The 25,594-nt window shown below is 44.7% G+C and overlaps 1 protein-coding gene across 1 annotated transcript in view; it reads left to right on the top strand.

The window, feature by feature from the left end:
• The window catches only part of LOC125115822 (integral membrane protein GPR137B), a 50,661-nt gene extending 30,548 nt beyond the window's left edge, over window positions 1-20,113 (top strand). Inside the window, exons 3-7 of the mRNA XM_047760387.1 lie at window positions 4,464-4,686; window positions 7,524-7,673; window positions 10,924-11,052; window positions 17,883-18,007; window positions 19,271-20,113. Of these exons, the coding sequence (XP_047616343.1) occupies window positions 4,464-4,686; window positions 7,524-7,673; window positions 10,924-11,052; window positions 17,883-18,007; window positions 19,271-19,382 (739 nt within the window). The 3' untranslated portion in view covers window positions 19,383-20,113. The remainder of the gene's footprint in view (window positions 1-4,463; window positions 4,687-7,523; window positions 7,674-10,923; window positions 11,053-17,882; window positions 18,008-19,270) is intronic.
• Window positions 20,114-25,594: the final 5,481 nt, after the last annotated feature.

The raw sequence follows: 25,594 nt of genomic DNA, 5'->3' as shown, positions 1-25,594 counted from the left end.
TCCCCCTCCCCCCAGCCTCAGTAGCCCTATGGGGGAGGACACCGAAGTGCCCCCCGCTGGAGTTGTGAGGGGCCAGGGAGCTGACGCCTGGCTTGGTTGGTACAGTACAGCCTCCAGGTCATACACATTTTGCATTCCCTGATGCCAACCTGCCATCCTCCCCAAGGCGCACCACAGCTTGACAGCAGATTCAGGAAGGGAAGAAGCAGTCCCCCATCAGAGGTACAGCGTCCCTCCTGGCAAGGTGATCCTGGTCTTAGCAACGGGCAAATGTGAAGTGGTGCTTCGGGCACTCGAAGAATCGGGCAGGTGGACTGGGTGCTTGCCGTGAGCCCAGCATGGCATTTGGGCCCAGGAGATGCCAGCGTGGGGGCTTCCCTCCCCAAGCTCTGATTGGTGAGTGGGGGCAGGGATGGCAGCATCCAGGACCGGACAGCTGCAGCAGTGGGCTGTGACGGGAGCCACGGTGGCCAGCAGGGAGGGCCTTCTGGTCTTTGGGAGAGACTTGCTGGCTGAGCTATAGCTGGCTGGGAAGAGCGGGGCCAAGACCCTCCACGCAGAGGGAACAGCAGGAACCGTGAGAGAGCGGGGCGGATTGGAAGGGCTTGGACCCGCAATCACGTCCTTTATGAGAACCTGTCCTTGGCAACAAATTCATGTTCATTTTTCCAGGAAAACCTGATGCTGCTCGAAAAGCTTTCAGTGCTTAACTACACATAGAGTTGAATCTCTGAGTCTTCAGAGCACTGTCTGCCATCACCCCACGTAGCCCAACTCCAGGGGGTGCTGGTCACACCAGGCCATGCTCTGGGCCCAGTGTGTTGCCCCCCCTCACCCCCAACCGCCCCCTGCATTCCTCTTACTCCTCTAATGGCATCACCCTGCACCCAGTCCCTCCCCAGCACCCTCGTCTCTCCTGTCTCTTCATCCCTTCCATACTCTGCCGGCTCCGTCTTTCTCAGACAGACATGGCCACGTGGGTCACGCCTTTGCTTCTCAACCTAGAGGGTCCCCCAGCTGTCCTGCCTGCCCCTTGGGTCTCTCTCCCACCCCTTTGGGACTTGTGCTTCCACCCAAGCTGAGCATCCTTCCCTGCCTTGCTGTCCCTGTAGCTATTCCATCCTCTCTCCCATGCACCTCATCCAGCCCTCCAGTATTTTCCAAGCCCTTTCTTTCCTGTCTTGTTATCTCAGCCCCCAGTGCAGGGCTCTGGGAAAAACCTGCAGTCCTTTCTCTGACCTTGAAAGAGATGAGTGTTCAAGTTTAGATTGTTTCCCCAAGAAACGGGAGGGTCTGGTAGCTGCTGCAATGGAGGGTCTGGAGGAAAGAGAAGAAAGGGCAGCTCCTGTTCAGGGATCTGATGCTTTTTTTTTTTGTCTTTGTCTTTTTTCATCTTTTTAAGGCCACACCCACAGCATATGGAGGTTCCCAGGCTAGGGGTCCAATTGTAGCTGTAGCCGCTGGCCTCCGCCACAGCCACAGCAACACAGGATCCAAGCCCCGTCTGTGACCTATACCACAGCTCTCGGCAATGCCAGATCCTCAATCCACTGAGCGAGACTAGGGATCAAACCTGCTGCTCATGGATGCTAGTTGGGTTCGTTAACTGCGGAGCCATGACGGGAACTCCTGATTGATGCTTTTTGGGTTCAAATGCACATCTCTCTTTCCTTCTGCCCTCCCTCCCTCTTCAACAAACTTATTGAGCTCCTACTATGTACAGTGTGGGTGGAGGGGGTGAGGGAAAGAGCCAAAACCTCTACCCTCATGGAGAGTCCTGCCCTGGAGGAAGCAGGTGCTGGTCAGACCGTATAGTCCGTGTGCTTCATTGTAAATTGGTGATAAGTCTGCGAAGTTAAAGTACAGGGAAAGCAGGTCTCAGGGAGCCCGCATCCTGTGTGTGTGTGTGTGTGTGTGTGTGTGTGTGTGTGTGTGTATGCACGCATGCACGCGTGTGCATGTGTGTACTTGGGGGGTGCAGGAAGGAGTCAGGAAAGGCTTCTTTGAAGAACAAATAGCTGAACTAAGATCTGAAGGATGGGAAGGAGTGAGGTCGGCCAAATTCCTTTGGTAGAATGTGGGTTCTAAAAATTACGTGAGAGCCTTTGCCAGTGGGTTGTAAGTCATTAATTGCAAGATTTGAAATCCCATTTGGATTAGCTTGGGTTGGCTGGGGTGGGGGGAGGTATCTCATCACCCTGACATCTGAAGGCAGGGAATAAAACTACAGCTGCACCATTCATGCACGCCCCCCCCCCCCCAAGTCACTTCCAGGGCTCCTGTTGGTGGCGAGATGTCTGGAGCTGGGCCTGGGATCCAGGTTTCTGTGTCCTGGTCTCTGATGGCTTCAGAGGACCCCAACATCACCCCCTAGCTTCCAGCCTGCTTTTAGTTCATGACTTTCTGCTTTTGGATTTGCAAACACATTCAGCAGAAATGGTCTGTGTTTTAGCCAAACCAGTCTGTTCCTTGTTGGCCCCATTGAGTGACGTCTACCTGATGTAAACAGATGTGGAGAGGAACACAAAAGGTGAACTTCTGATTTTGGTTTTAGTAAATCTGAGAAGCCTTCCCTGAGGCCTTGCCCAGGTCCCCTAGGCAGCGTGGAGCTCTGACAAGCTGCAAGTTAAAACTGGCCAGTGACACAGCTTGTCCCCTCCAGCCCCGGGCACGGTGCTGAGGCAGAGGCTTCCTCATGGCAGCCCGCCCCCTGGGAGCCCTCCCAGCAAAAGGGGGTGCTACCCAGACTCCATGACTTTGCAGGATAAAAACCCTTTTTAAACATTATCTCACTTGGTCCTCAGAAACAGCTTGCAAACTTGCTGTTATTGATACTGTTTTTGGATGACGGCCCTAAAGGCTCACACAGGGCGATTAGGCCCACGTTCTTGGTGCAGAGTGGTTCACGCTCTACCTCTGTGCCTGGCTCTTCTCCTGCATCCCTGAGAGTGGTGGGTGATCCTGTGAGTGGTGGGTGCAGGTACCCATAGGCCCATCTGTCCTCACAGCCCCAGGGCAGGGAAGGCAAACTTGGTTAAAGGACCTTCCTGCACAGCTTGTAGTTAATTTGTAATTTATTTTATTTTTTAAAATCATTTATTTATTTATATATTTTTTCTACTGTATAGATAGCACATTACGTGTTCCATCATAAGTGACTAGACAGAGTTCCCAGTACTACACAGCAGGATCCCATTGCTAATCCATTCCGAAGGCAACATTCTACATCTATTTACCCCAAGCTCCCAGTCCCTCCCACTCCGTCCCCTTCCCCCTTGACAACCACAAGTCTATTCTCCAAGTCCATGATTTTCTTTTCTGTGGAAAGGTTCATTTGTGCTGTATGTTAGATTCCAGGTATAAGTGATATCATATGGTATTTGTCTTTCTCTTTCTGACTTACTTCACTCAGGATGAGAGTCTCTAGTTCCATCCATGTTGCTGCACATGGCATGATTTTGTTCTTTTTTTATGGCTGAGTAGTATTCCATTGCACACACACACACACACACACACACACACACACACACACACACACACACACGTCTTCCTAATCCAATCATCTATCAGTGGACATTTGGGTTGATTCCATGTCTTGGCTATTGTGAATAGTGCTGCAATGAACATGTAGTCCAGAACTTCTGAAGCCCAAGGTCTTAGGTATTCACTTTGGTGTGTTCTATGTCTAGCATTTAACCAAAAAAAAAAAAATAATAATAATAATAAAAAAATTGGATGCCATTTGCATCAGCATGGATGGAATTTGAGACTCTCATACTAAGTGAAGTAAGTCAGAAAGACAAATAACATATATGACTTATATCTGGAATCTAATATACAGCACAAATGAACCTTTCCACAGGGAAAAAAAAAATCATGGACTTGAAGAACAGACTTGTGGTTGCCACAGGGGGGGCAGGGGGAGTGGGGTGGACTGGGATTTTGGGGTTAAGAGATGAAAAGTATTGCCTTTGGAATGGATAAGAAATGAGATCCTGCTGTATAGCACTGGGAACTGTATCTAGTCACTTAGGATGGAGTATGATACTGTGAGAAAAAGAATGTGTATATGCATGTGTATGGGTCACTTTGCTGTAAGGTAGAAAATTGACAGACACTGTAAACCAGCTATGATGGAAAAAAAATAAAAATCATATTAAAAAAAAAAATTGGGGAGTTCCCTTCGTGGCTCAGTGGAAACGAATCTGACTAGTAGCCATGAGGCTGCGCGTTCCATCCGTGGCCTCGCTCAGTGGATTAAGGATCTGGTGTGGCTGTGGCTGTGCTGTAGGCCAGTGGCTGTAGCTCCAATTCAACCCTTAGCCCGGGAGCTTCCATATGCCTCAGGTGCAGCCCTAAAAAGCAAAAAAAAAAAAAAAAAATCAGTTTCCCTCTGGATTGATCCGGAACGTACAGGCACCCTGCAGGGAAGGGTGCCTTAAATCTCTCTCTGGTCCTCCCAGGTTGCCCCTGTATCTGGCCTCACTCTTCATCAGCCTCATTTTCCTCCTGGTGAATTTAACCTGCGCGGTGTTGGTGAAGACAGGAAGCTGGGAGAGGAAGGTCATCGTCTCCGTGCGCGTGGCCATTAACGACACGCTCTTCGTGCTCTGCGCTGTCTCCCTGTCCATCTGTCTCTACAAAATCTCCAAGATGTCCTTAGCCAACATTTACTTGGAGTCCAAGGTAAGGTGGGGATGTGGTCGAGGTCCCTCCATTAAACTGCTTCCAAAAATAGTCTCCTGGGCGTTCCCTTGTGACACAGTGAGTTTGGGGTCTGGTGTTGTCCCTGCAGCAGCTTGGGTCACTGCTATGGCACAGGTTTGATCCCTGGCCTGGCAACTTCCACATGCCACAGGCGTGGCCAAAAAAAAAAAAACCCCAAAAAAGATGTAAAATAGTCTTCTGTGGCTCAGTGGGTTAAGAATCTGACTGCAGCAACTCGGGTTGCTGTGGAGGTGTGGGTTCGATTCCTGACCTGGTGCAGTGGGTTAAAGGATCTGGCATTGCCACAGCTACGGCTCAGTTTCAGTCCCTGGCCCAAGAACTTCCATATGCTGTGGATGTGGCTATTAAAAAAAAAAAAAGTCTCCTGTTTTGTAAACAACTCAACAGATGCCTAAGACACCTGACCTGTAGTTCATTGAACCTGGTATGTGAGAAGAGTTCACTCTGGGTGGCTTTGGGTGTATTGGAGTGTGCAGAATTACTGGCAGAGAGGCAGGTCTCTGGTTTATTGATACAGTGGTTTAAAAGATCTTTTTTTCTTTGGCTGCACCTGCAGTATGTGGAAGTTCCTAAGCCAAGGACTGAACCTTTGCCACAGCAGTGACCTGAGCCGTTGCAGTGACAATGCCAAGTCCTTAACCCACTGCACTACCAGGGAACTCCTAAGTGATATTTTAAAGGGCTAGTGGGTTTGATTGTGCCACTAGTATTCATAGCAGCACACATCTCATATTCCCCGTGTTGAGGCACTTTTATAAGCACTCGGCGTGTAGAAACTAGTGTAACCCTCTCAGCTCTGTGGGAATAGGCATCACCCACTTGATAGACAGGGAAACTGAGGCATATAGAGAGTCCAGAGGCTTGCCCCTGGTTACACAGCTGGGAGGTGCAGAGCCAGGCTCTGGGGTCTGTTGTCTCCACCACCCCATCATAGTGGCGGGGAGACTCAGGTGCTGCCAACTCCTGCATTGCCCGTGCCCCTGAGAGGGTCCCCCTTGATAGTGGGAACTGCTCCCGGGGTTCAGTGCTTCTCACAGTGAGAGTTCAGAGATGGAGCCAGACAGGCTGAGAGAGGGCAGCCCTGCCCATTCCCTGCTTTTGCTGCTGTGCCCCCCCTCACCTGCCCTGGAGCCTGTGTCTGCTCCTGCTCCCCCACCCCCCAAGTTACAGAGAGGGGTGGGTTGCTGACTGGAGCAGTGGTTTGAGGGTGACCCTCACCAACCTGGTCCTGGCTCCCCTCTACTGAGAAGCCTGATGAGGTGTGGAGGTCGGGATCCAATGTCCTGTGCCATCGCTGGCCACAGGACCCCGGCCCCCCTAGCACATTGCCCCCCACCCTGGACCATGGTTTTCTCCCTGGTGGAGCAACCGGTTGAGTGATTTCACAGCTGCTCTGCTTCTCAAGTTCAGTGGCGCCATGCCCTGGGGTGCCCCTTTGTCCTCCTTGCCAGGTGGCCCATGTCGCCAGGACAGCTTTGGTCTGAAGACTTGAGGGGCTCTCGTGTCCACAATTCTGTGTCTTTGGGAGCACCCAGTAGATTAAAATCTGTGCCTCCAACTTCAAAGACATGAAGCCTTCAGCAGGGCACCTTGTGATTTGATGCAGCTCTTGCAGAGTCCCAGAAGTTAGGGTGGCAGTCTTTTCACTGATAAATGTTGACGAACTTTAGACTTGATTTTGCCTCAACTTTATTATTTCTATTGTCTCCTATATAAGAGTTATTCAAGACTTTCTAAAAGTAGGATTGTGCCAAAAAAAAAAAAAAAAAGAGTTCCCGTCATGGCTCAGTGGTTAGCAAACCTGACCCTGACTAGCATCCATGAGGACGCAGGTTCAATCCCTGGCCTTGCTCCAATGGGTTAGGGATCCGGTGTTGCCATGAGCTGTGGTGTAGGTTGCAGACTCGGCTCAGATCTGGTGTTGTTGTGGCTGTGGCATAGGCAGCTGTAGCTCTGATTCGATCCCTAGCCTGGGAACCTCCATATGCTGTGGGTGCGGCCCTAAAAAAACAAAAACAAAAAACAAAAAAAAAAAAACAAAAGAAAGAATTGTGGTCTTAATAGGAGGGGTCCTATTTTAGGTCACCCTTATGGCAAACACACTAATAAACCACTACTGGCAAAATAAAATAATATCTTGGATTTAGTTAGTGATTTCCAAATGCAGAACTCAAAAGTTGAGGTCTGTGTTTTTGGTTATGTTAACTGTTTCTAGCTAAGGGTCCCTTGCTGACTTTGGAAATTGATGCTTCATCCGGTGGGGGCACAGATCCCCGATTTCCTTCTAATCCAAGCCTTGAGTCACAATGGGACTCTGGCACCCCCGGCCTGGAAGGTGCTGGGCTCTGAGGACGTGCCCACTGCTCAGAGCCACCGTCCTCAGGGCCGCCGGCCGCCAGCCGTCTGCAGAGGCTTGCTTGTCCTCAAGCCAGGGGATGGGCCCTGAGTTCCTGAGCTGAGAGGATCCTCAGAGCTGAGAAGCAGCGCTTAGAGGATTTAGCAGAACATGCTACCAGACTTTCTTGTTCTGACCCAGCCAGGACTGACTTAGGCGAATGGCTCATATTTAAGGCATCTGCAGGTCAAGCCTCAGGTTCTGAAGCCTCTCTCTGAAGATACTTGGACATCTTAGGGTGGATGTGGAGTGAGGTAAGGTTTGTACGTGGGGCAAAGGTCTGAGGATGGAGGAGGAGGAGCTTGGAGGAGGCGGTGGTCCGAAGGCAGCCACCGTCTGGGAGCAGGCGGGGGTCCTGGGCCTGGAACGATGCCCCCCCTCATGGTGCCTGCTTTTCCAGGGCTCCTCCGTGTGTCAGGTGACTGCCGTTGGTGTGACCGTCATCCTGCTCTACACCTTCCGAGCCTGCTACAACCTGTTCATCCTCTCCTTCTCCCAGAGCAAGAATGTCCATTCCTTTGATTACGACTGGTACAACGTGTCAGATCAGGTCAGTGGGTGCCGACAAGGGCCCCCCCCCCCAGCTCATTGTTTGCAGAATCCCACCTGGCAGAGCGGGTAAGCTCCTTGCTCCTGCTGCCTGACAGCTGGGTGACCTCGAGGGTCCCTTCCCTGGCTGGTGTCTGCATCCTGACCTGTATCATGGGATCAGCGCCTGCCTTGTTCCAGCTCACATGTCTTCTGAGAAAACTAGGAAACACACACACACACACACACACACATACACACACATATACACACACACTCCTTTCTACTTTCTGGGGCTTTTGTTACCAATGCTTACATTTTTTAGAGTGCTTTCATATAAATATGGTTCCTGTTGTAGCTCAACAGGTTAAGAACCTGACTCTTATCTGTGAGGACGTGGGTTTGATCCCTGGCCTCACTCCGTGGGTTAAGGATCCGGCATTGCCATGAGCTGTGGTGTAGGTCGCAGATGTGGCTCGGATCTGGCGTTGCTGTGGCTGTGGTGTAGGCCAGCAGCTGCAGCTCCAGTTTGACCCGTAGCCTGGGAACCTCCACATGCTGCAGGTGTGGCCATGCAAATAAATGAATAAAGTATGATTTTATTAAAGGGTGAAATTTGCTCAGGTAAAACAAATTGTCTTCAGGTTTCAGAAAACATGTGAAACTGTGAAGTTTTTTTTTTTTTAAATGGAGCAGATAAAGGAAAATGGAGCCTTTGAGGAATTCTAGACAAAAGTGCCAAGAATATTAAGGAGTTAGTACGAGCCCATTTTACGTCTCCTTATGAAATTTTTTCTTTTTTATGACATACTCTAGAAATTCATCAATTTGAAGGAAGTAAACAAAGGTAGTGAAATGTCATCTGTCATCTTTGTTCACAAAAGCTCCAAAGAAAAAAGAATGAGAATTAGGTAGGCTTCTCTCATTGGAGAAGTATTGATTCTTTGTCTCTGGCCCTGGACAGAGTGCTGAGGGCACAAAAGGAATAAACCTGTCCTTGCCCATGGGAGTTTTGTCTCCTGAGGAAAGAGACACACAGATAAGGCCATACAATAAAGAAATAGAACTGCCGTAGTAGGAGTCTATTGGATTGAATTATAAATGCTCCTGAGCTTTTCCTGGAAGAACACTGAATACTTAATCATGGACATATTCACTTTTTCTTTCTCTCTCTCTCTCTTTTTATGGCCACACTTGCAGCATATGGAAGTTCCCAGGCCAGGGCTCAAATCCTAGCTGCAGCTGTGGCAACTCCAGATCAAAACCCCCTGGGCCCGGCTGGGCCAGGGATCAAACCTGCGCCTCTGCAGAGACCCAAGCCACTGCAGTAAGAATCTTATCCCACATCACCACAGCGGGAACTCCCAAATCCACTGCTAAAATCCCAGGAGTGCTCAAACCTTGCACTGAATTAAGACTCTGGAGGAGGAGTTCTCTTGTGGCACAGTGGGTTAAGCATACCGCATTGTCACTACAGTGGCTTGTGTCACTGCTGCGGCTTGGGTTTGATCCCTGGTCCAAGAATTTCCACATGCCATAGGTATGGCCAAAAAAAAGAAAAAAAAAAGACTCTGGAGGAGAGAGAAAAATGACCATGTAAAGTTAAAACTGAAGACATGATGAACTCTGGAAGAGGCACCTGCAAGGTGTTATAATTAGAAGGGATTCAAGCAGCAGCAGTCACCCCCACCCCCACCAGCACAAGTGTAGAATGGAGGGAAATAGGGCAAGGCACTGCTGAGGGTGTGCCCTGTAGTGAGCAATCATACAGAAAAATCTAAGCAATAATAGAGACTTATTATTCATCATACACAAAGGGTTTTTTATTGTAATAAGATATACAGAAAATTGACTTTTTTTAATCATTTGTAACCATCCAGTTCAGTGACATTAGGTACATTTACGTCATGTGCAGCCATTACCATCAGCCGTCTCCAGAACTACTTCATCTTCCCAAACTGAGACTCCATCTCCATTAAACAGCAGAGAATTGGTTTTAGCAATTGAATAATTGAATAATTATTTCAAGGTTTCTTTCCATTAAGAGCTTATAATTTTAGTGAATTTAAAATACAATCACAATTAAAAAAATTCTATTTTCTTGGAGTTCCCTTTGTGGCTTAGCGAGTTAAGAACCTGACATAGTCTCCATGAGGATGCAGGTTTGATCCCTGGCCTCACTCAGTGGGTTGAGGATCTGAGTTGTGATGCCATGAGCTGTGGTGTAGGCCGCAGATGCAGCTCAGATCTGGCATTGCTGTGGCTGCGATGTAGGCCAGCAGTTGTAGCTCCAATTCCACCCCTAGCCCGAGAATTTCCACATGCCGTAGGTGCAGCCCTAAAAAGCAAAAAATTCTGTTGTCTTTAGGGGCAGCCCTTAAAAGATCTGCATGATGCAACCAAAACAGTCTAGGAGGAAGCAACCAGAACCCCAAGTGGCAGATTATTTGCATAGAGTGGAAGAAGCAGACACAACACATGATTGAGACGTACAGGTGGCATTTGAAAGGCAGAGTTTGAGAGAGTAATCTTTGTGGAGAAAAGCATGATTGGTTTTGGTCACTGTGCTTTAAACATGATGGAGCAGAGAAGGCAGAAGGATTCTATTCAGGGGATTGGCCCTTTATGGCCTGAGGTTGGTGCTGGCCTCCTTTGAAATGATAGACAGTTACCCAGACACGAGCTCACACACCTGCCCTCCGCCTCCAGAGCGGGGAGCCGCTGCTACCTCCAGCCTGCTCAGCCAGCCCACTAGTCTAGGAGGTTTTGCTCCTGGGCTCAGAGACTTGTTTTCTAGACTGCCCATCCTGCAATAAGCTTTCAAGTCTAAATAACAGGATGTCCTTAACAGGAAGAGAACTTTAAAAGCCAACGAGTTTATCCCAAGGATGAGACCAAAGGTAAAATGTGATATGCTGCTCTCAGGAATTAGAAGAAGGCCACAGGATGTTCTCATTATTTAGTTGTTGATAAGAAGAGCGACTTAATTTGGATGTAAGGAAGACTTTTGGAGGATGAGAGAATAAAACATCAGAAGTTGGCAGTTTTCATCTTTGAGCATTTTGAAGAAAATAACTATACTGTTTGCTTGAAATGACTCCGCACCTGAGGTTGGGACTGTTAGTGTTATTTGATTTTGACTTGTGTGCTTTAGGGGAAAAGAATTGTATGATAATTAGAATTAGTCTCTGTTCCCGTTGGAAAGAACGGAATTGAACATATTTCCTCTGCCCTCAATCTACTGACTTTCCATTTTCTCCTCTTTTCAACAGGCAGATCTGAAGAATCAGCTGGGAGATGCTGGATACGTGGTGTTTGGCGTGGTCCTTTTTGTGTGGGAACTCTTACCTACCACCCTAGTCGTTTACTTCTTCCGAGTCAGAAATCCTACGAAGGACCTTGTAAGTAAACCTCTGTGTTTGCAGAAAATATCTCCGCATTCTCATCACAGAGCCTGCAGTTGGAATATTTTGAGATTTTCAGTTGAGAGCCTCTTCCATCCTCTTCTGATATGAAAAGTTCCAGAGTTCCCGATGTGGCCCAGCGGTTAACGAACCCGACTAGCATCCATGAGGTTGCGGGTTCGATCCCTGGCCTTGTTCAGTGCGTTAAGGATCCGGTGTTGCCGTGAGCTATGGTGTAGGTCACAGCCACAGCTTGGATCCTGTGCTGCTGTGGCTGTGGAGTAGGCCAATGGCTACAGCTCTGATTGGACCCCTCGCCTGGGAACCACCGTATGCCATGGGTACAGCCCTAAAAGGACAAAAGAAAAAAAAAGTTCCCTTATCTGTTGGGTTGAGACTCTTTTCCCTTGTCCTTTGAAGGAAATTTGTTTTTCAGTTTAGCCTTATTTTATTTTAAAAAAATGAAAGCAAGTTGCATCTTGGGGCCTGGAGAGAGAGGGATCAGGGTTTTTGTTGTTGTTGTTGTTGTTTTGTCTTTTTCTAGGGCTGCTCCCGTGGCATATGGAGGGTCCCAGGCTAGGGGTCTAATGGGAGCTATAGCCGTTGGCCTATGCCAGAGCTAGCCGTCGGCCTATGCCAGAGCCACAGCAACGCAGGATCCGAGCCACGTCTGTGACCTACACCACAGCTCACGGCAACGTCGTGGATCCTTAACCCACTGAGCAAGGCCAGGGATCGAACCCGGTTCCGTCGGATTCGTTAACCACTGAGCCACGACGGGCACTCCTTTTGTTTTTGTTTTGTTTTTTTTAATGCAACAACAGCTTCACTAGTCTTTGGGTCTTGACCTGCTGTGAACCAAATATAGAAGCTTTTATTTTAGCCAATGAAAATGGAGAGTAGTAATTCAGTTCTTCACCCATGTGTTACGCTGGATGGTAATTAGGTGATCGGGTGATAGAGAAGTTGTACCTCGTTATGAGTAATGCTAAAGCCACTTCCCTAGTTCGGTCACATTTCTGCTCAACCAGTTTCCTATAAATGATTTTAGGAGGGTGGGACAGAAAGGGTTTTGACCCAGTAAAGTGAGGAAGCTCAGAGGAGCTTTGCTCCTTGAGTTACTCCATCTGTAGAACCAGTGGTAGAGTTTGAATCACGGATCTATGAAGCCCACAGAAAAGTACAGTGAATAGTTTTTGGCCAATGTGAGCAAAGTGTGGGTAGCAAGGAAAGCCTAGATATAATAGCCAAGCTGTTGTGTTTTATCTTGTTTCTTTTCCTTATCTCTGGAGAGTCACTAGTGAGCCAGGACTAGGGGGAAAATAAAGTTAAGACTAGGAGTTCCCATTGTGGCACAGTGAAAATGAATCCAACTAGAAACCATGAGGTTGTGGGTTTGATCCCTGGGCCTCACTCAGTGGGTGAAAGATCTGGCATTGCTGTGGCTGTGGTGTAGGTCGGCAGCTGTAGTTCCGATTCGACCCCTAGCCTGGGAACCTCCATGTGCAGCCCTAAAAAGCAAAAAAAAAAAAAAAAAAACCCAGTAGACTGGAGTGGGGTGGGTGGTGGAGCCATGGCCTGACCCATGGGCCCTTGAAGACAGAATGGCAGTGGGCACCACGTTCTAGATCTGAGGGTCACTTTCATCATTTTTTTTTCATTATCAGTTTTTAAACAATGTTTTCATTATAGTTGATTTACATTGTTCTGTCAGTTTCTGCTGTACAGCAAAGTGACCCAGTCGTACTTATATACACTTTCTCCTATTACTGTCATCATGTTCCATCACAAGTCATTGGACATAGTTCCCTGTGCTATACAGCAGGACCTTATTGCTTAGCCATTAAATGTAATAGTTTGCATTACATCATAGTCCATCCCCCTTCCTCGCCCTCCCTCTCTGCAACCACACATCTGCTCACCATGTCTGTGAGTCTGTTTCTGTTCTGTAGATAGGTTCATCTGTGCCAAATTTTAGATTATACATATAAGTGATGTCATATTGTATCTGTCTTTGTCTTTCTGCCTTACTTAATTTGGTATGGGAATCTCTAGTTTCTTCTGTGTTACTGCAAATGGCATTATTTTGTTCTTTTTTATGGCTGCATAGTATTCCATTGCATATATGTACCACATCTTCTTAATCCATTCACCTGTTGCACTTGCATTATTTTTAGCTTCAGAACAGTGGCTCTGCACTCTGTTTCCTTGCATTGGGAACACCTGGGAGCTTCTGTAAACATGTGTCCATGGGGCAGAGAGACGTGTGGAAAGTGGTGGGCAGCTAACTCCAGGCCAGAGTCTAGTGCCTTGTTTTCCTTCCTTCTTTGAAGACTGTTGAAGTTTTTTGGAGAACCTTGTGTGATGAAGAGACACCTGAGAGCCCTTCACAGAATTCCCTGTGCTTCTCCTCAGCTCTCATATGCCTTCTCACTGCCTACTAGTGCATCAGGGGCTAAGGAGTTGTACTCCCTAAACCCGGGCTGGCTGAGGGTAGGAGTACATCTGAGTCCTAAGGAGCAAAAGGCTGTTATTTTGTTAAATGAATATAGAATAAAAAGATAGTCTCATCTGTAGTCTCAGGTCTCATTGTCCAGGGAAGCATGGCTGTCTTTTATTTGGTGGCACCCGGGGCATGTGGAAGTTCCCAGGCCTGGGATCGAACCTGTGCCATAGCAGCAATGCACACCATGGCAGTGACAATGCCGAGTCCTTAACCACTAGGCCCCCAGGAAACTCCTGTACCTTTGTATCTTTTGACCGCCCCTTGCCCATTTTGCCTACCTCAGGCAACCACCAATCTGTTCTATATGTGAGCTTGGGTTTTTTTTTTGTTTTGTTTTTAGAATCCATATGTAAGATATGTTTTTCTTTTTGTCTTTTTTCTAGTTGACTTATTTCACTTAGCATAATGCCCTCAAGGTCCAACCATATTTTTGCAAATGGTGAGATTTTATTTATTTTATGGCTGAATGTTGTGTGTCATATTTTCTTTCATCCATTCATATGTGTCAGTAGACATATAGGTTGCTTTCATGTCTTGGCTATTGTAAACAGTGCTGCAGTGAACATGAGGATGTGTCTATCTTTTCGAATTATTTTCATTTTCTTCAGATAAATACGCAAAATTGCCAGAGCATGTGATAGTCCTAATTTTTTGAGGAACCTCCATAGTGGCTGCACCAATTTACATACCCACCAACAGTGCGCAAAGATTCCCTTTTCTCCACATCCTTGCCAGAACTCATTATGTCTTTTTTTTTTTTTTAGGGCCACACTCACGGCACATGGAATTTCCCAGGCTATGGGTCTTCTGAGAGCTACAGCTGCCTGCCTACACCACAGCTCACAGCAATGCCGGATCCTTAACCCACTGAGCAAGGCTAAGGATCGAACTTGCCACCTCATGGTTCCTAGTCGAATTCATTTCCACCACGCCACGAGGGGAACTCCTATTTCTTGTCTTTTTGATACAGCCATTCTGACAGGTGTGCAATGATATTGGTTGTGGATTTTTTATTTCTCTGATGATTAATGCTGTTCAGCATTTTTTCATGTAACCAGTTTGCCATTTATAGGTCTTCTCTGGAAAAATGTCTGTTCAGATCCTCTGCCTATTTTTTTTTTGCCTTTTTTAAGAGTTTTATATATGTATATAGAGAGAGAGAGTTTTGAGTTATTTATGTATTTAAATAGCTTTATGGAGATATAATTTCTCTACCAAACAATTCCCCCCTTTCATATGTATAATTCAGTGGTTTTTGGTATATTCAGATATGTGCAGTCGTCACCACAGTTTTTAGAACATTTTTGTCACCTCAGAAAGAAACCCCATACCCTTTATCTAATACTCCTTTTCTCTCTACCACCACCCCCCCCCCCCCCCAAGCAACTACTAATCTACTTTCCATGTATATAAATTTCCCTGTTCTGGACTTTCATATGAATGGGATCCTATGGTGTGCCACTATCTGTCAGTGGCTTCTCCCACTCAGCACGTTTCCAGGTTTCATCCACATGCTATATGTACTACCTCACTGTAGTATAAAGTAGTACTTCATTCCTTTGTATGGCCATTATTTCATTGTACGGATGTGCCACGTTGTTAATCCAGTCATCCAGTGATGGACATTTGGGTCGTTTCCATCTATTATGAACAATGCTGCTGTAAACATTCATGGACCAGTTTCTGTGTGAACACATGTCCTCATTTCTCTTAGGTATGTATTGAGGAATACAGTGGCGGGGTCATTTGGTGACTCTCTACATTTGGCTTTTTGAAAAACCGCCAGCCTGTCTTCTGCAGAGCACTAGGGCACCATCGTACATTCCCAGTGGTGTGATGGTTCCGGTTCCTCCGTGGCCTCCCCAGCACTTGCTGCTTTCTGCTTGATTCTAGATACTCTAGTGGGTAGCTCGTGGTGGCCTTTGATTTGCATTTCCCTGATGACTAGTGATCTTACGCATCTTTTCATGTACTTATTGGCCATTTGTATATCTTACTTGGAAAAATGTCTATTCAGATCCTTTGCCCATTTAAAAAATTTTATTTTTTATTTTTTAGGGCCAGATCTGCAGCATATGGAAATTCCTGGGCCAGGGGTCAAATGGGAGCTGTAGCTGCCAGCCTACACCACAGCCACAGCAACGTGGGATCTGAGCCAGACCTATACCACAGCTCACAGCAATGCCAGATTCTTAATCCACTGAGCAAGGCCAGGGATCAAACCTGCCTTCTTACGGATACTAGTCAGGTTCTTAACTGCTGAGCCACAACGGGAATGCCCAAATCCTTTGCCCATTTTTTAAAATTTTGTCTTTTTAGGGCTGCACCCATGGCATATGGAGGTTCCCAGGCTAGGGGTCCAGTCAGAGCTATAGCCATCAGCCACAGCCACAGCCATGCAGGATCTGCAACCTACACCACAGGTCACAGCAATGCTGGATCCTTAACCCATCGAGCAAGGCCAGGGATCAAATCTGTTTCCTCATGGATGCTAGTCAGATTTGTTTCTGCTGAGCCATGATGGGAACTCCTCCTCTGCCTGTTTTTAAATTCTTTTTTTATTGTTTGAGTTTTATGAGTTCTTTATGTGTTTTAAATGTAAGTCCCTTGTAAGATATGACTTGAAAATATTTTCTCCCATTCTGTGGCTGTCTTTTCACTTTCTTGATGTTTTGAAGCATAAACATTTTTAATTTTGATTTCCATTTTACTTGTTTTTTCTTTTGATGGCTGTTTTTGGTGTCCTATCTGAGACTCCTTTGCCAAATCCTTTTTATGCTTTTTAGGACTGCACCCGTGGTATATAAAAGTTTCCAGGCTAGGGGTCAAATTGGAACTGCAGCTGTAGGCCTATGCCACAGCCACAGCCACGTGGGATCCAAGCCGCATCTGAGACCATCACAGCTCATGACAATGCTGGATCCTTAACCCGCTGAGCAAGACTAGGGATCAAACCCACATCCTCATGTGCCGAGAGCAGCTCAGCAGGATGGGGCTGAAGAACGGGTGCTGTGGAACTTAAGGAAAAAAGTTAACATAAAACAAGACACAGAGACATTTATCTTTAGTAAAGGTGGGAACAGGGGGCTCAAGGTCTCAGGGACCCAGAGCCCTGCCTCAAGAAACCACACTGCTTTTATTGTGCTCTTTAGATGAGATCAAGTGAGGAGTGGCTATGGGTGGATGATATAGGGTTTGTTTACTATTATAAGTTCTTTTACTATTTAAAAAGCCACTTAGCTGGTAAAAAGGTTAAGCTTTTACTCTGACCTTTAGGCACATTTCTTAAGTCTTACCAGCACTGTGATTGTTTTTCAAGCAGGAAGATGGGATAAAGAAGGACAAGATGGAGTTTTCAGAGAAACTGTCTCGCAACACTCATGGATACTAGTTGGACTCATTTCCACTGCACCACACAGGAACTCCTGCCCTTATATTTTCTTCTAGGAGTTTTATAGTTTTTACTGTTATGTTTGGATCTTTGGTTCATTTGAGTTACTGTTTGTGTATGTTTGAGGTACGGGTCCAACTTTATTCCTTGGGGACATTCTTGAACTGCTACCAATAGTAAATTTAAAGGCGTCCCACCTTGTATGACTTCTGCTTCGCTTCCTATGTTTGATTGGGTTAGTCTTAGAAAAGCAGAAATTCACATCTACCCCCCCATAATAACTTTTTTTCATACTTTGTTGGTTAGGTTTTAAGTAGATCACTAATGATATATACAAAAATATCAAACAAATGTGGGGTTTTATGCCAGGTTGAATCCACAGATGCATAACCCACAGATACAGAGGGCTAGCTGTACTACACCAGTTTTTTTGTTTTTTTGTCTTTTTAGGGCTGCACCTGTGGCACATGGAGGTTCCCAGGCTGGGGGTTGAATTGGAGCTGTAGCCTCTGGCCTACATCACAGCCACAGCAACATCAGATCCAAGCCGTGTCTTCGACCTACACCACAGCTCATGGGAATGCCATGATCCTTAACCCACTGAGCGAGGCCACAGATCAAACCTGTGTCCTCATGCTTGCTAGTCAGATTGGTTTCCACTGAGCCACGACGGGAACTTTTTTTTTTGGTAAGTGATTAAAACTGATAATGCAAGCAAAACTCTTGAAAGATTTTGTCCACACGGATAAGAGAAAAAATACCTCAAATATGAAAGCAACTGAGATGAACACTCCAGCTGAACCAAGGGCCTCCACCCAGATGAAGAGAACATCTTCTTTAGTCCCCTGCAAGTAAGAGATCTTATTCACTTTGGCCAAGGATGAGGCACAGTGTCTGAAAGAACACTGAACACTTAAACTGTCTTTCTAGACCAACCCTGGAATGGTCCCCAGCCATGGATTCGGCCCCAGATCTTACTTCTTTGACAACCCTCGAAGATACGACAGTGATGATGACCTTGCCTGGAACATCGCCCCTCAGGGACTTCAGGGAAGGTAAGACTGCTTCTTACAAGTGAAAGCTTATCTTAGGCAATCCCTTGTGAATTTAAAGACCTATCATTAACATTTTAAGGTGTCCTGACCCTCTTCCCTAGAGCTGTTCTCTTACCCAGGTACCCCCCACTGCGTCATCTTATTATATATGCAGCAACCCTAACCCCTCACCTGCCAGAAGGGACATAGGAGTGAGAGTGCCCTCACTAGCTTTGTGGAAGAAAAGACCCCTGGTCCAGCAGAGAGGAAAATAAATAGAAACATCAATATACATTATTGAGTGCTAATTAGATATTAAGATATTGTTCTAAATACGTAATTTGGAGTTCCCATCATGGCGCAGTGGTTAACGAATCCGACTAGGAACCATGAGGTTGCGGGTTCAGTCCCTGCCCTTGCTCAGTGGGTTAAGGATCCGGCATTGCTGTGAGCTGTGGTGTAGGTTGCAGATGCGGCTCGGATCCCGCGTTGCTGCGGCTCGGATCCCGCGTTGCTGTGGCTCTGGCGTAGGCTGGTGGCTACAGCTCCAATTGGACCCCTAGCCTGGGAATCTCCATATGCCACGGGAACGGCCCAAGAAATGGAAAAAAAAAAACACCAAAAAAACCCCACATAATTCACCAAAGCTTACAGTAGTGATTTTACCCCCCTTCTAGCAGATGATGGAATCGAGGCACAGAAGTTATTTGCACAAAGACAGGTGGTGAGCTGTACTCTCCCTGAGGAGCCAGATACAAGTTGCTGCTCAAGCACTTTGTCTACATAGTGACTGGTTTAGGGTCACAGTAATAGTACCTTTCTGGGCTCTACAGAGTTCAGGTGTGTTGTGGGCAGACTTAGAGCAACTGCCCAGAGCACTGTTTTGTGGGGAAATAGGCTTTAAGGAGCTACTTTGAAAAGCTTTGGGACTGTCTGGTTTATACAAAACCACAGTTCTGTCTGTACCTAAAAGAGACATGTCATTAATAGTAAGAGTTCCTGTCATGGCCCAGTGGTTAATGAACCTGACTAGCCCATGAGGATGTGGGTTCAATCCCTGGCCTCGCTCAGTGGGTTAAAGATCCGACGTTGCTCTGAGCTTTGGTGTAGGTCACAGATGCGGCTTGTATCTGGCATTGCTGTGGCTGTGGCATAGGCCAGCGGCTATAGCTCTGATTGGACCCCTAGCCCGGGAACCTCCATATGCCACAAGTGTGGCACTAAACGAACAAAGCCCGTTAAGTGTAATGTTCCAAGTCACTGAAATCTCCCTTTCTTTTCAAGTTTTGCTCCAGACTACTATGATTGGGGACGACAGACTAACAGCTTCCTGGCACAAGTAGGAACTTTACAACCAGACTCAGCTTTGGATCCTGACAAACCAAGCCATGGGTAGCATCAGTTAAAAGTTTAATGGAAGATTCCTCAGTTGAAAAGCTTCAGAGAGACTAACTTAATGACAGCTGAATTTTTAGGGCACATTTTTTTGTTACAGGTTTCTGATGGCTACATTGAACTAAGCAATAATTTTAGATTGAGAAAACCTTATTTTAGTACTAAAAAGTGAGCCTGGCTGCCTACTTCAGTGAGTGTAACTTAAAACTTTAAAAAAAAATTCTGTACTTTTATAAAGATGTATTTTATATAACTTAATAATGCTAAAATATACTAGGTTTTTTTTTTTGAGAATGTCATTGCAATATATGTTGTAGTTTGCACAGACTTTTATGCATAATTCACTTTAAAAGTAATCAATATGTGGTCTGATGGTATTTTAAGGCTTTTGGACTATAAAGTATTCCTCAAATCCTTACCTCTTCAGGTCACTCCGATTCTGAGCTCCATCGTGCTTAGATTCTAAGTACAGCTGACATCCAGAAAGCCAATTGCAACTCCACTGCGGAAAGTTATGATGTAGCAGGACGTCAGCAGACTACATAGCAGATAATTGGCTCTGTAGAGTTGTTTAAAGCCCAGGTGGGTGGCCCCTCAAAGAAGCTCCTCAATTTTGCCAAAATTTAGTACTCCTTTCAACAGGGAGTTAATATTTACCCTTCGGTGTTGAGACTGTTAGAAAACATTGATAGGACTGACTCACACTATTAAACCTCTTCTGCTATATTCAGAGATTTTTGCATAGTTTGTTCACCCAGTGACATTTAATAGCCAGTATTACCTCAGGACTTCAGCAAGACTACGCACCTCTCTCCAGCTCACTGAACACTCATTACTGAACAAGGAAGAGGTTCTCAAAAGAGGGTTAATAACATTTACCTCTGGGTCCTTGAGCCAAAAGCCTATGTAGAATCCTAACAGCTTTCTTATCGTTTCCAACCATATTTAAAATAATACCCTTTATTCTTAAATAGTTCTGAAAGCAGCCAGTTGGAAGCTGTGTATTTAAAATGGTAGTAGCCTTGCAATATTCTCTAGTACGATTCCTGCCTTTTAACCATGCAAAAAGGGCATGTTCCAGACAATTGCTTATGTAACTTTTCATGTAAGTGAAACACATGTCGTGACATACTGGTGCCCCAACCGTAAGTGCCATCCTAAAAATCTCCAAGATTACATATATAAAACAATTGTAAAACTGCCTATACTCAGAAACTGTACGTGGCTCTGTGAGGAAGGTTAAATGCTCTGATTTTCTATAAAACAGAGATAAGGTACTAGAGGAAGTACTATTACAGGAGGGGAAGCATCCTCTCTGCCCAGGAAACCTCACATCTCAGAAGAGGCAGGTGAAAAGAAAGGAATTTAGGTTACTAAGTTTTGCCCTCACGATGAAACCCATTTCAGACGCCTTACTTCCCAGTTTGGTCTTCAGGAATGACATCTCTGAGTGTTGATTTCACAGTGATCAAGTCTGCTTCTAAGAAAAAATTTTTAAGAAAGTTCCCATTACGGCTCAGTGGTAACAAACCCAACTAGTATCCATGAGTACACGGGATCCATCCCTGGCCTTGCTCAGTGGGTTAAGGATCCGGCACTGCTGTGAGCTGTGGTGTAGGTTGCAAATGTGGCTCAGATCTGGCATGGCTGTGGCTGTGGTAAGCCTGCAGCTGCAGCTCTGATTCAACCCCTAGCCTGGGAACTTCCGTATGCCATGGGTACAGCCCTAAAAAAATTATTATAGTTGATTTACCATAAAAAAAAAAAGACAACCCATGGAGTAGATGCTTCTCTCATCTTGATGGTGGTTAAAATCAGGATCTCAAGTTTTAAGCAGGTCATGACGGGGTTTTTTTCATGTGCATGCACACCTTTAGTCTACATAATCACCCAAAACAACATTCTTGCCTTTTAGTATGTGGAAGAATTTGGGTCACATGTTTAAAATAGTTACTGCCACAAAAAATTCTCATTGAGGCAACATTTGCACTGATTATTCAGGTTGCCTTAAAATATGATAAGCTGTTACTCTAAATAGCTTTGAGAACACCCTACTTGTCACACTGTCTTTGTTACTAATACTTAGAAGAATTTAAAGGCAGACTCAGCAAATGCTTAAAAATCCTTTAAATCATGTTTTCAGGAAGTGGAGTTAATATTAGGTCACTAAAGGGTAGACAGAGTTTTCAAAACATCACTAAAATCATGCAATTATTATACTCATCCTATGACATACAAAAACTTATCATTCTGTTATTATTGGTGGGAAAATTGAAATACTTAGCATTAACTGATAAAAGCCATAATCTATTCTTATGATAAAGCTGCTAGTATTTATTTGAACTATTTTTTATCAGAAAGGATAAAAATGCTGTACGTGCCTATTTTGAATGTCTTCGCTTTTTAAAAAGTCATGTCAAAGCACAAGTATTGTAAACAAATCTAGAATATATAAAAAAAATGATTGTGACAAGCTATCTTTCATAGTAAACAATCACATATACTCTGAATTGTTACACCAGTGGTATGGAAAGGACAATTAAAATTTCCTTTAGCTTCCTCATTTATTTGCCAGGTACACTAACAAAACTACTCCTAGGTGAAATATTAAAGGCCAGGAGAAGGCATGGAATGGTGATTACTGGTTCTAAAGTACCAAATATCCTCTTGTTTTAAGGCAACATGGTGAAATAAAAAACTCCCATAATGTGAAAGAAAAGTTATGGGGAAGAGGCAGCATCACTGAAAGTTTTATACCATCATCATCAGGCTAAGTCTGATTCAACACTAAAAGGCTGTGTGTGAATGTTTCTGTGCGTCCCTGGGAAATGTGCGTGAAAAATAGATGTCCACTTCTGGAGTTAACTGTCTAAAAACTTCTAGCTGTTTTGTGTACAGTTACACCTTGGAGATACTGCAGGTTCAGTTCTAGACACCACAATAAAGCAAAATGTTGTAGTAAAGTGAATCATGTGATTTTTGTTTTGGTTTTCCAGAGCCTATAAAAGTTATGTTTACGCTACACTCTAGTCTGTTAAGTGTGAAACATTATGTCTTAAGAAACAGTTTACATCCCTTAATTTAAAAATATTTTACTGCTGGATTTCCTGTCATGGCTCAGTGGTAATGAACCTGACTAGAATCCATGAGGATGCAGGTTAAATCCCTGGCTTCACTCAGTGGGTTAAGGATCTAGTGTTGCCATGAGCGGTAGTATAGGTTGCAGACACCTCAGATCCTGTGTGGCTGTGGCTGTGGTGTAGGCCTGCAGCTGCTGCTCCAAATTGACACTTAGCCTGGGAACTTCCATGTGCCATGGGTGCAGCCCTTAAAAAAACTTGTTGCTAAAAAATGTTTACCATCCTCTGAGCCTTTAGCAAATTGTAGTAGTAACATCGGAGATCACATCAAATATCAGGTCACCATGACAAATATAATAATAATGCAAAAGTTTTAAATATTGTAAGAATTACTGAAATGTGACGCAGAGGCATGAAATGAGCAAATGCTGTTGGATAAAGGGTGCTGACAGACTTGTACAACTGAGGATTACCCCCAAACCTTCAATTTGGGAAAAAAAAAAACCACACACACAAAAAAACTAATATGTGAAACACAGTAAAATGAGGAATGGCTGTAGGTTATCTTTCATTGGCTCCTTCTCCTTTCTACAATTAACCCATTTAATTGAGCCAGTGATTAAATATCTAGTGTGTTAACAGAGCTGTGTATATAAGAGGTTTCAATTCTTAAATGATAGACACACATCAGTCATATTCAGCAGTGCCAGTTCTTTCTTGAATGTTTCAGGCATGTTGTTAGTAACGATGCTGTTTGTTGTGTTTCATTGCTTGCATCAGGCGCTAATACATTGCCAAAAATTTTTTTTTTTTAACCACAATCCAAAAGAACTGCCCTTTGTTGGCCCTGAACAATTAACTCCTATTAAGAGGAAAGGAATAAGCATTATTAGTAAACCCTAGAGCGTGAGAAATGCTTTGAGAAAAAGGTTCTCATTTACATTTACATAGTAGGTATTACAAGAGTATTGCTTTTGCTTTTTAGCAGTAAAGATGAACTTACATTGGAACTAAATGGGTCTAAATCAAGATTTCCAATTAAACTTAAAAAAAACCCTTGCTTTCACTTTAGATTACCATGTAAAATACAAACTAGGATAGGGCTGATCAAAGATACATACATTTAAGGAGTTCTTGTCTTGGCTCACCAGTAGCAGACCTGACTGGTATCCATGAAGACATAGGTTTCTGGCTTTGAGGCCTCACTGGGTGGGTTAAGGATCTGGTGTTGCTGTGGCATAGACCGGCAGCTGCAGCTCTGATTCGACCCCTACCCTGGGAACTTCCATATGACACAAGTGTGGCCCTAAAAAGCAAAAAAAAAAAAGAAAAAAGAAAAAAAAGAAAAAAAATTTCAGCTTATCACAGTCAAATGATTAATATCCCTAATGAAGTACTTGTAGAAATTGATAAGATCAACCATGCAGTATAAAAATGAGTAAATATATGAACACAAAAGGAAATACAGATGGCTCTTAAACTATCAAAGCTGGTCAGCCTTACCGGTGATAAGAGAAATAAAAACTAAAATATATTAATACATAATTTTGCATCTAATCAGAACAGCAAAAATCCAACTTTTTTTTTTTTTTTTTGGTTTTTTGCCTTTCCTTGAGTCACTCCCACAGCATATGGAGGTTCTCAGGCTAGGGGTCCAATTGGAGCTGTAGTCCCTGGCCTATACCAGAGCCACAGCAACACGGGATCCAAACCGTGTCTGCAACCTACACCACAGCTCACGGCAACACCGGATCCTTAACCCACTGAGCGAGGCCGGGGATCGAACCCGCAACCTCATGGTTCCTAGTCAGATTCGTTAACCACTGCGCCACGACGGGAACTCCAAATCCAACTTTTTAATACCATCTATGTTGGGTGAGGTTGTGGGCGAAAAGGCACTGTCTGAAGTTGCAGGTGGGTGTGTGAATAGGTAACTATCCCCTATGGAGGGCAATATTCCAAGACCTTTCAAAATTATAAGTGCACATGGTTTTTAACCCAGCAATTCCATTTAGGGGAATTTAGACAATAAGAATATATTTACATTATGTGTGAAATGGTATTTACAATGTCTGGAAACAATCCTAATGCCCAGTAATAGGAAAACGGCTAATTAAACAACTGTACCTTCATACAATGGAATGCCAAGCAGTTACTTTAAAAAGTAAGTGCTTAAAGCTAGCAAACAGTATGTATATGATGGATGCCACTCTTAGGGTAAAAATGATGGAAAATATAAACCTTTACATTTCTATTTGTTTGTATATGCCTTAAAATATATGGCGGGAAACCTAAGAAACCAAGAACAGAGGTAATTTATGGTAGGGGTGGGGGAAGGATGAAAGAAGAGAATCCACTGTACAGCTTTTTAAAGTTTTAGGTTTTTGAACCCTGTGAATGTACTATCTAGTCAAAAAATTAAATAAGTATATTTAAAAGCCTTATGACTCAGTGTAAAAGATGCTAAAAGTCTTGAGGTTTTAGTTGAATGGTAAGAAGCCAATTTATGAAATAACACAAACATTCTAAGCAAAGGCTCAAGTCAGACTTTCTAGTTTCAAATTCTAGTCCCACAACCTAGAATTTTTGACTGTGGACAAGTTACTTAGCCTCTTTTATCCTCAGTTTTGTTATTTAGAAATGGAGAAGTAACTGTACTTACCTGCTAGGGTGCTGATAAGATAAATAATCCATGCAAAGTCCTTAAAACAGTGGCAGCCAACGTTTGCAGTTATGCTTTTAAAAAGAAAACAACCACAGACTACTTATTTTCTCCTTTCTCCACATTTTTTTTTGGGGGGGGGGGCTCTTTAGGGCCACACCTGAAGCATATGGAGGTTCCCAGGCTAGGGGTCGAATCAGTGCTACAGCTGCAAGCCTAGGCCACAGCCACAGCAGTGCCAGATCAGAGTTGGCGTCTGCGACCTACACCACAGCTCATGGCAACGTCAGATCCTTAACCCACTGAGCGAGGCCAGGGATTGAACCTGCAACCTCATGGTTCCTAGTTGGATTTGTTTCCGCTGTGCCATGGCGGGAATTCCTCCTTTCTCCACAAATTATAATCAAAATCTTCATCTCATAAAAGGAAACATTTAAAAGGAGGTAAAAAAAAACCCCAAAAATAGCAAGA

Source organism: Phacochoerus africanus, chromosome 15 (assembly GCF_016906955.1).
Source record: "Phacochoerus africanus isolate WHEZ1 chromosome 15, ROS_Pafr_v1, whole genome shotgun sequence".
NCBI classification, from domain to species: domain Eukaryota; kingdom Metazoa; phylum Chordata; class Mammalia; order Artiodactyla; family Suidae; genus Phacochoerus; species Phacochoerus africanus.
Note: the sequence above shows the minus strand (reverse complement) of the source record. Positions and strands in the feature narration are given on the sequence as shown.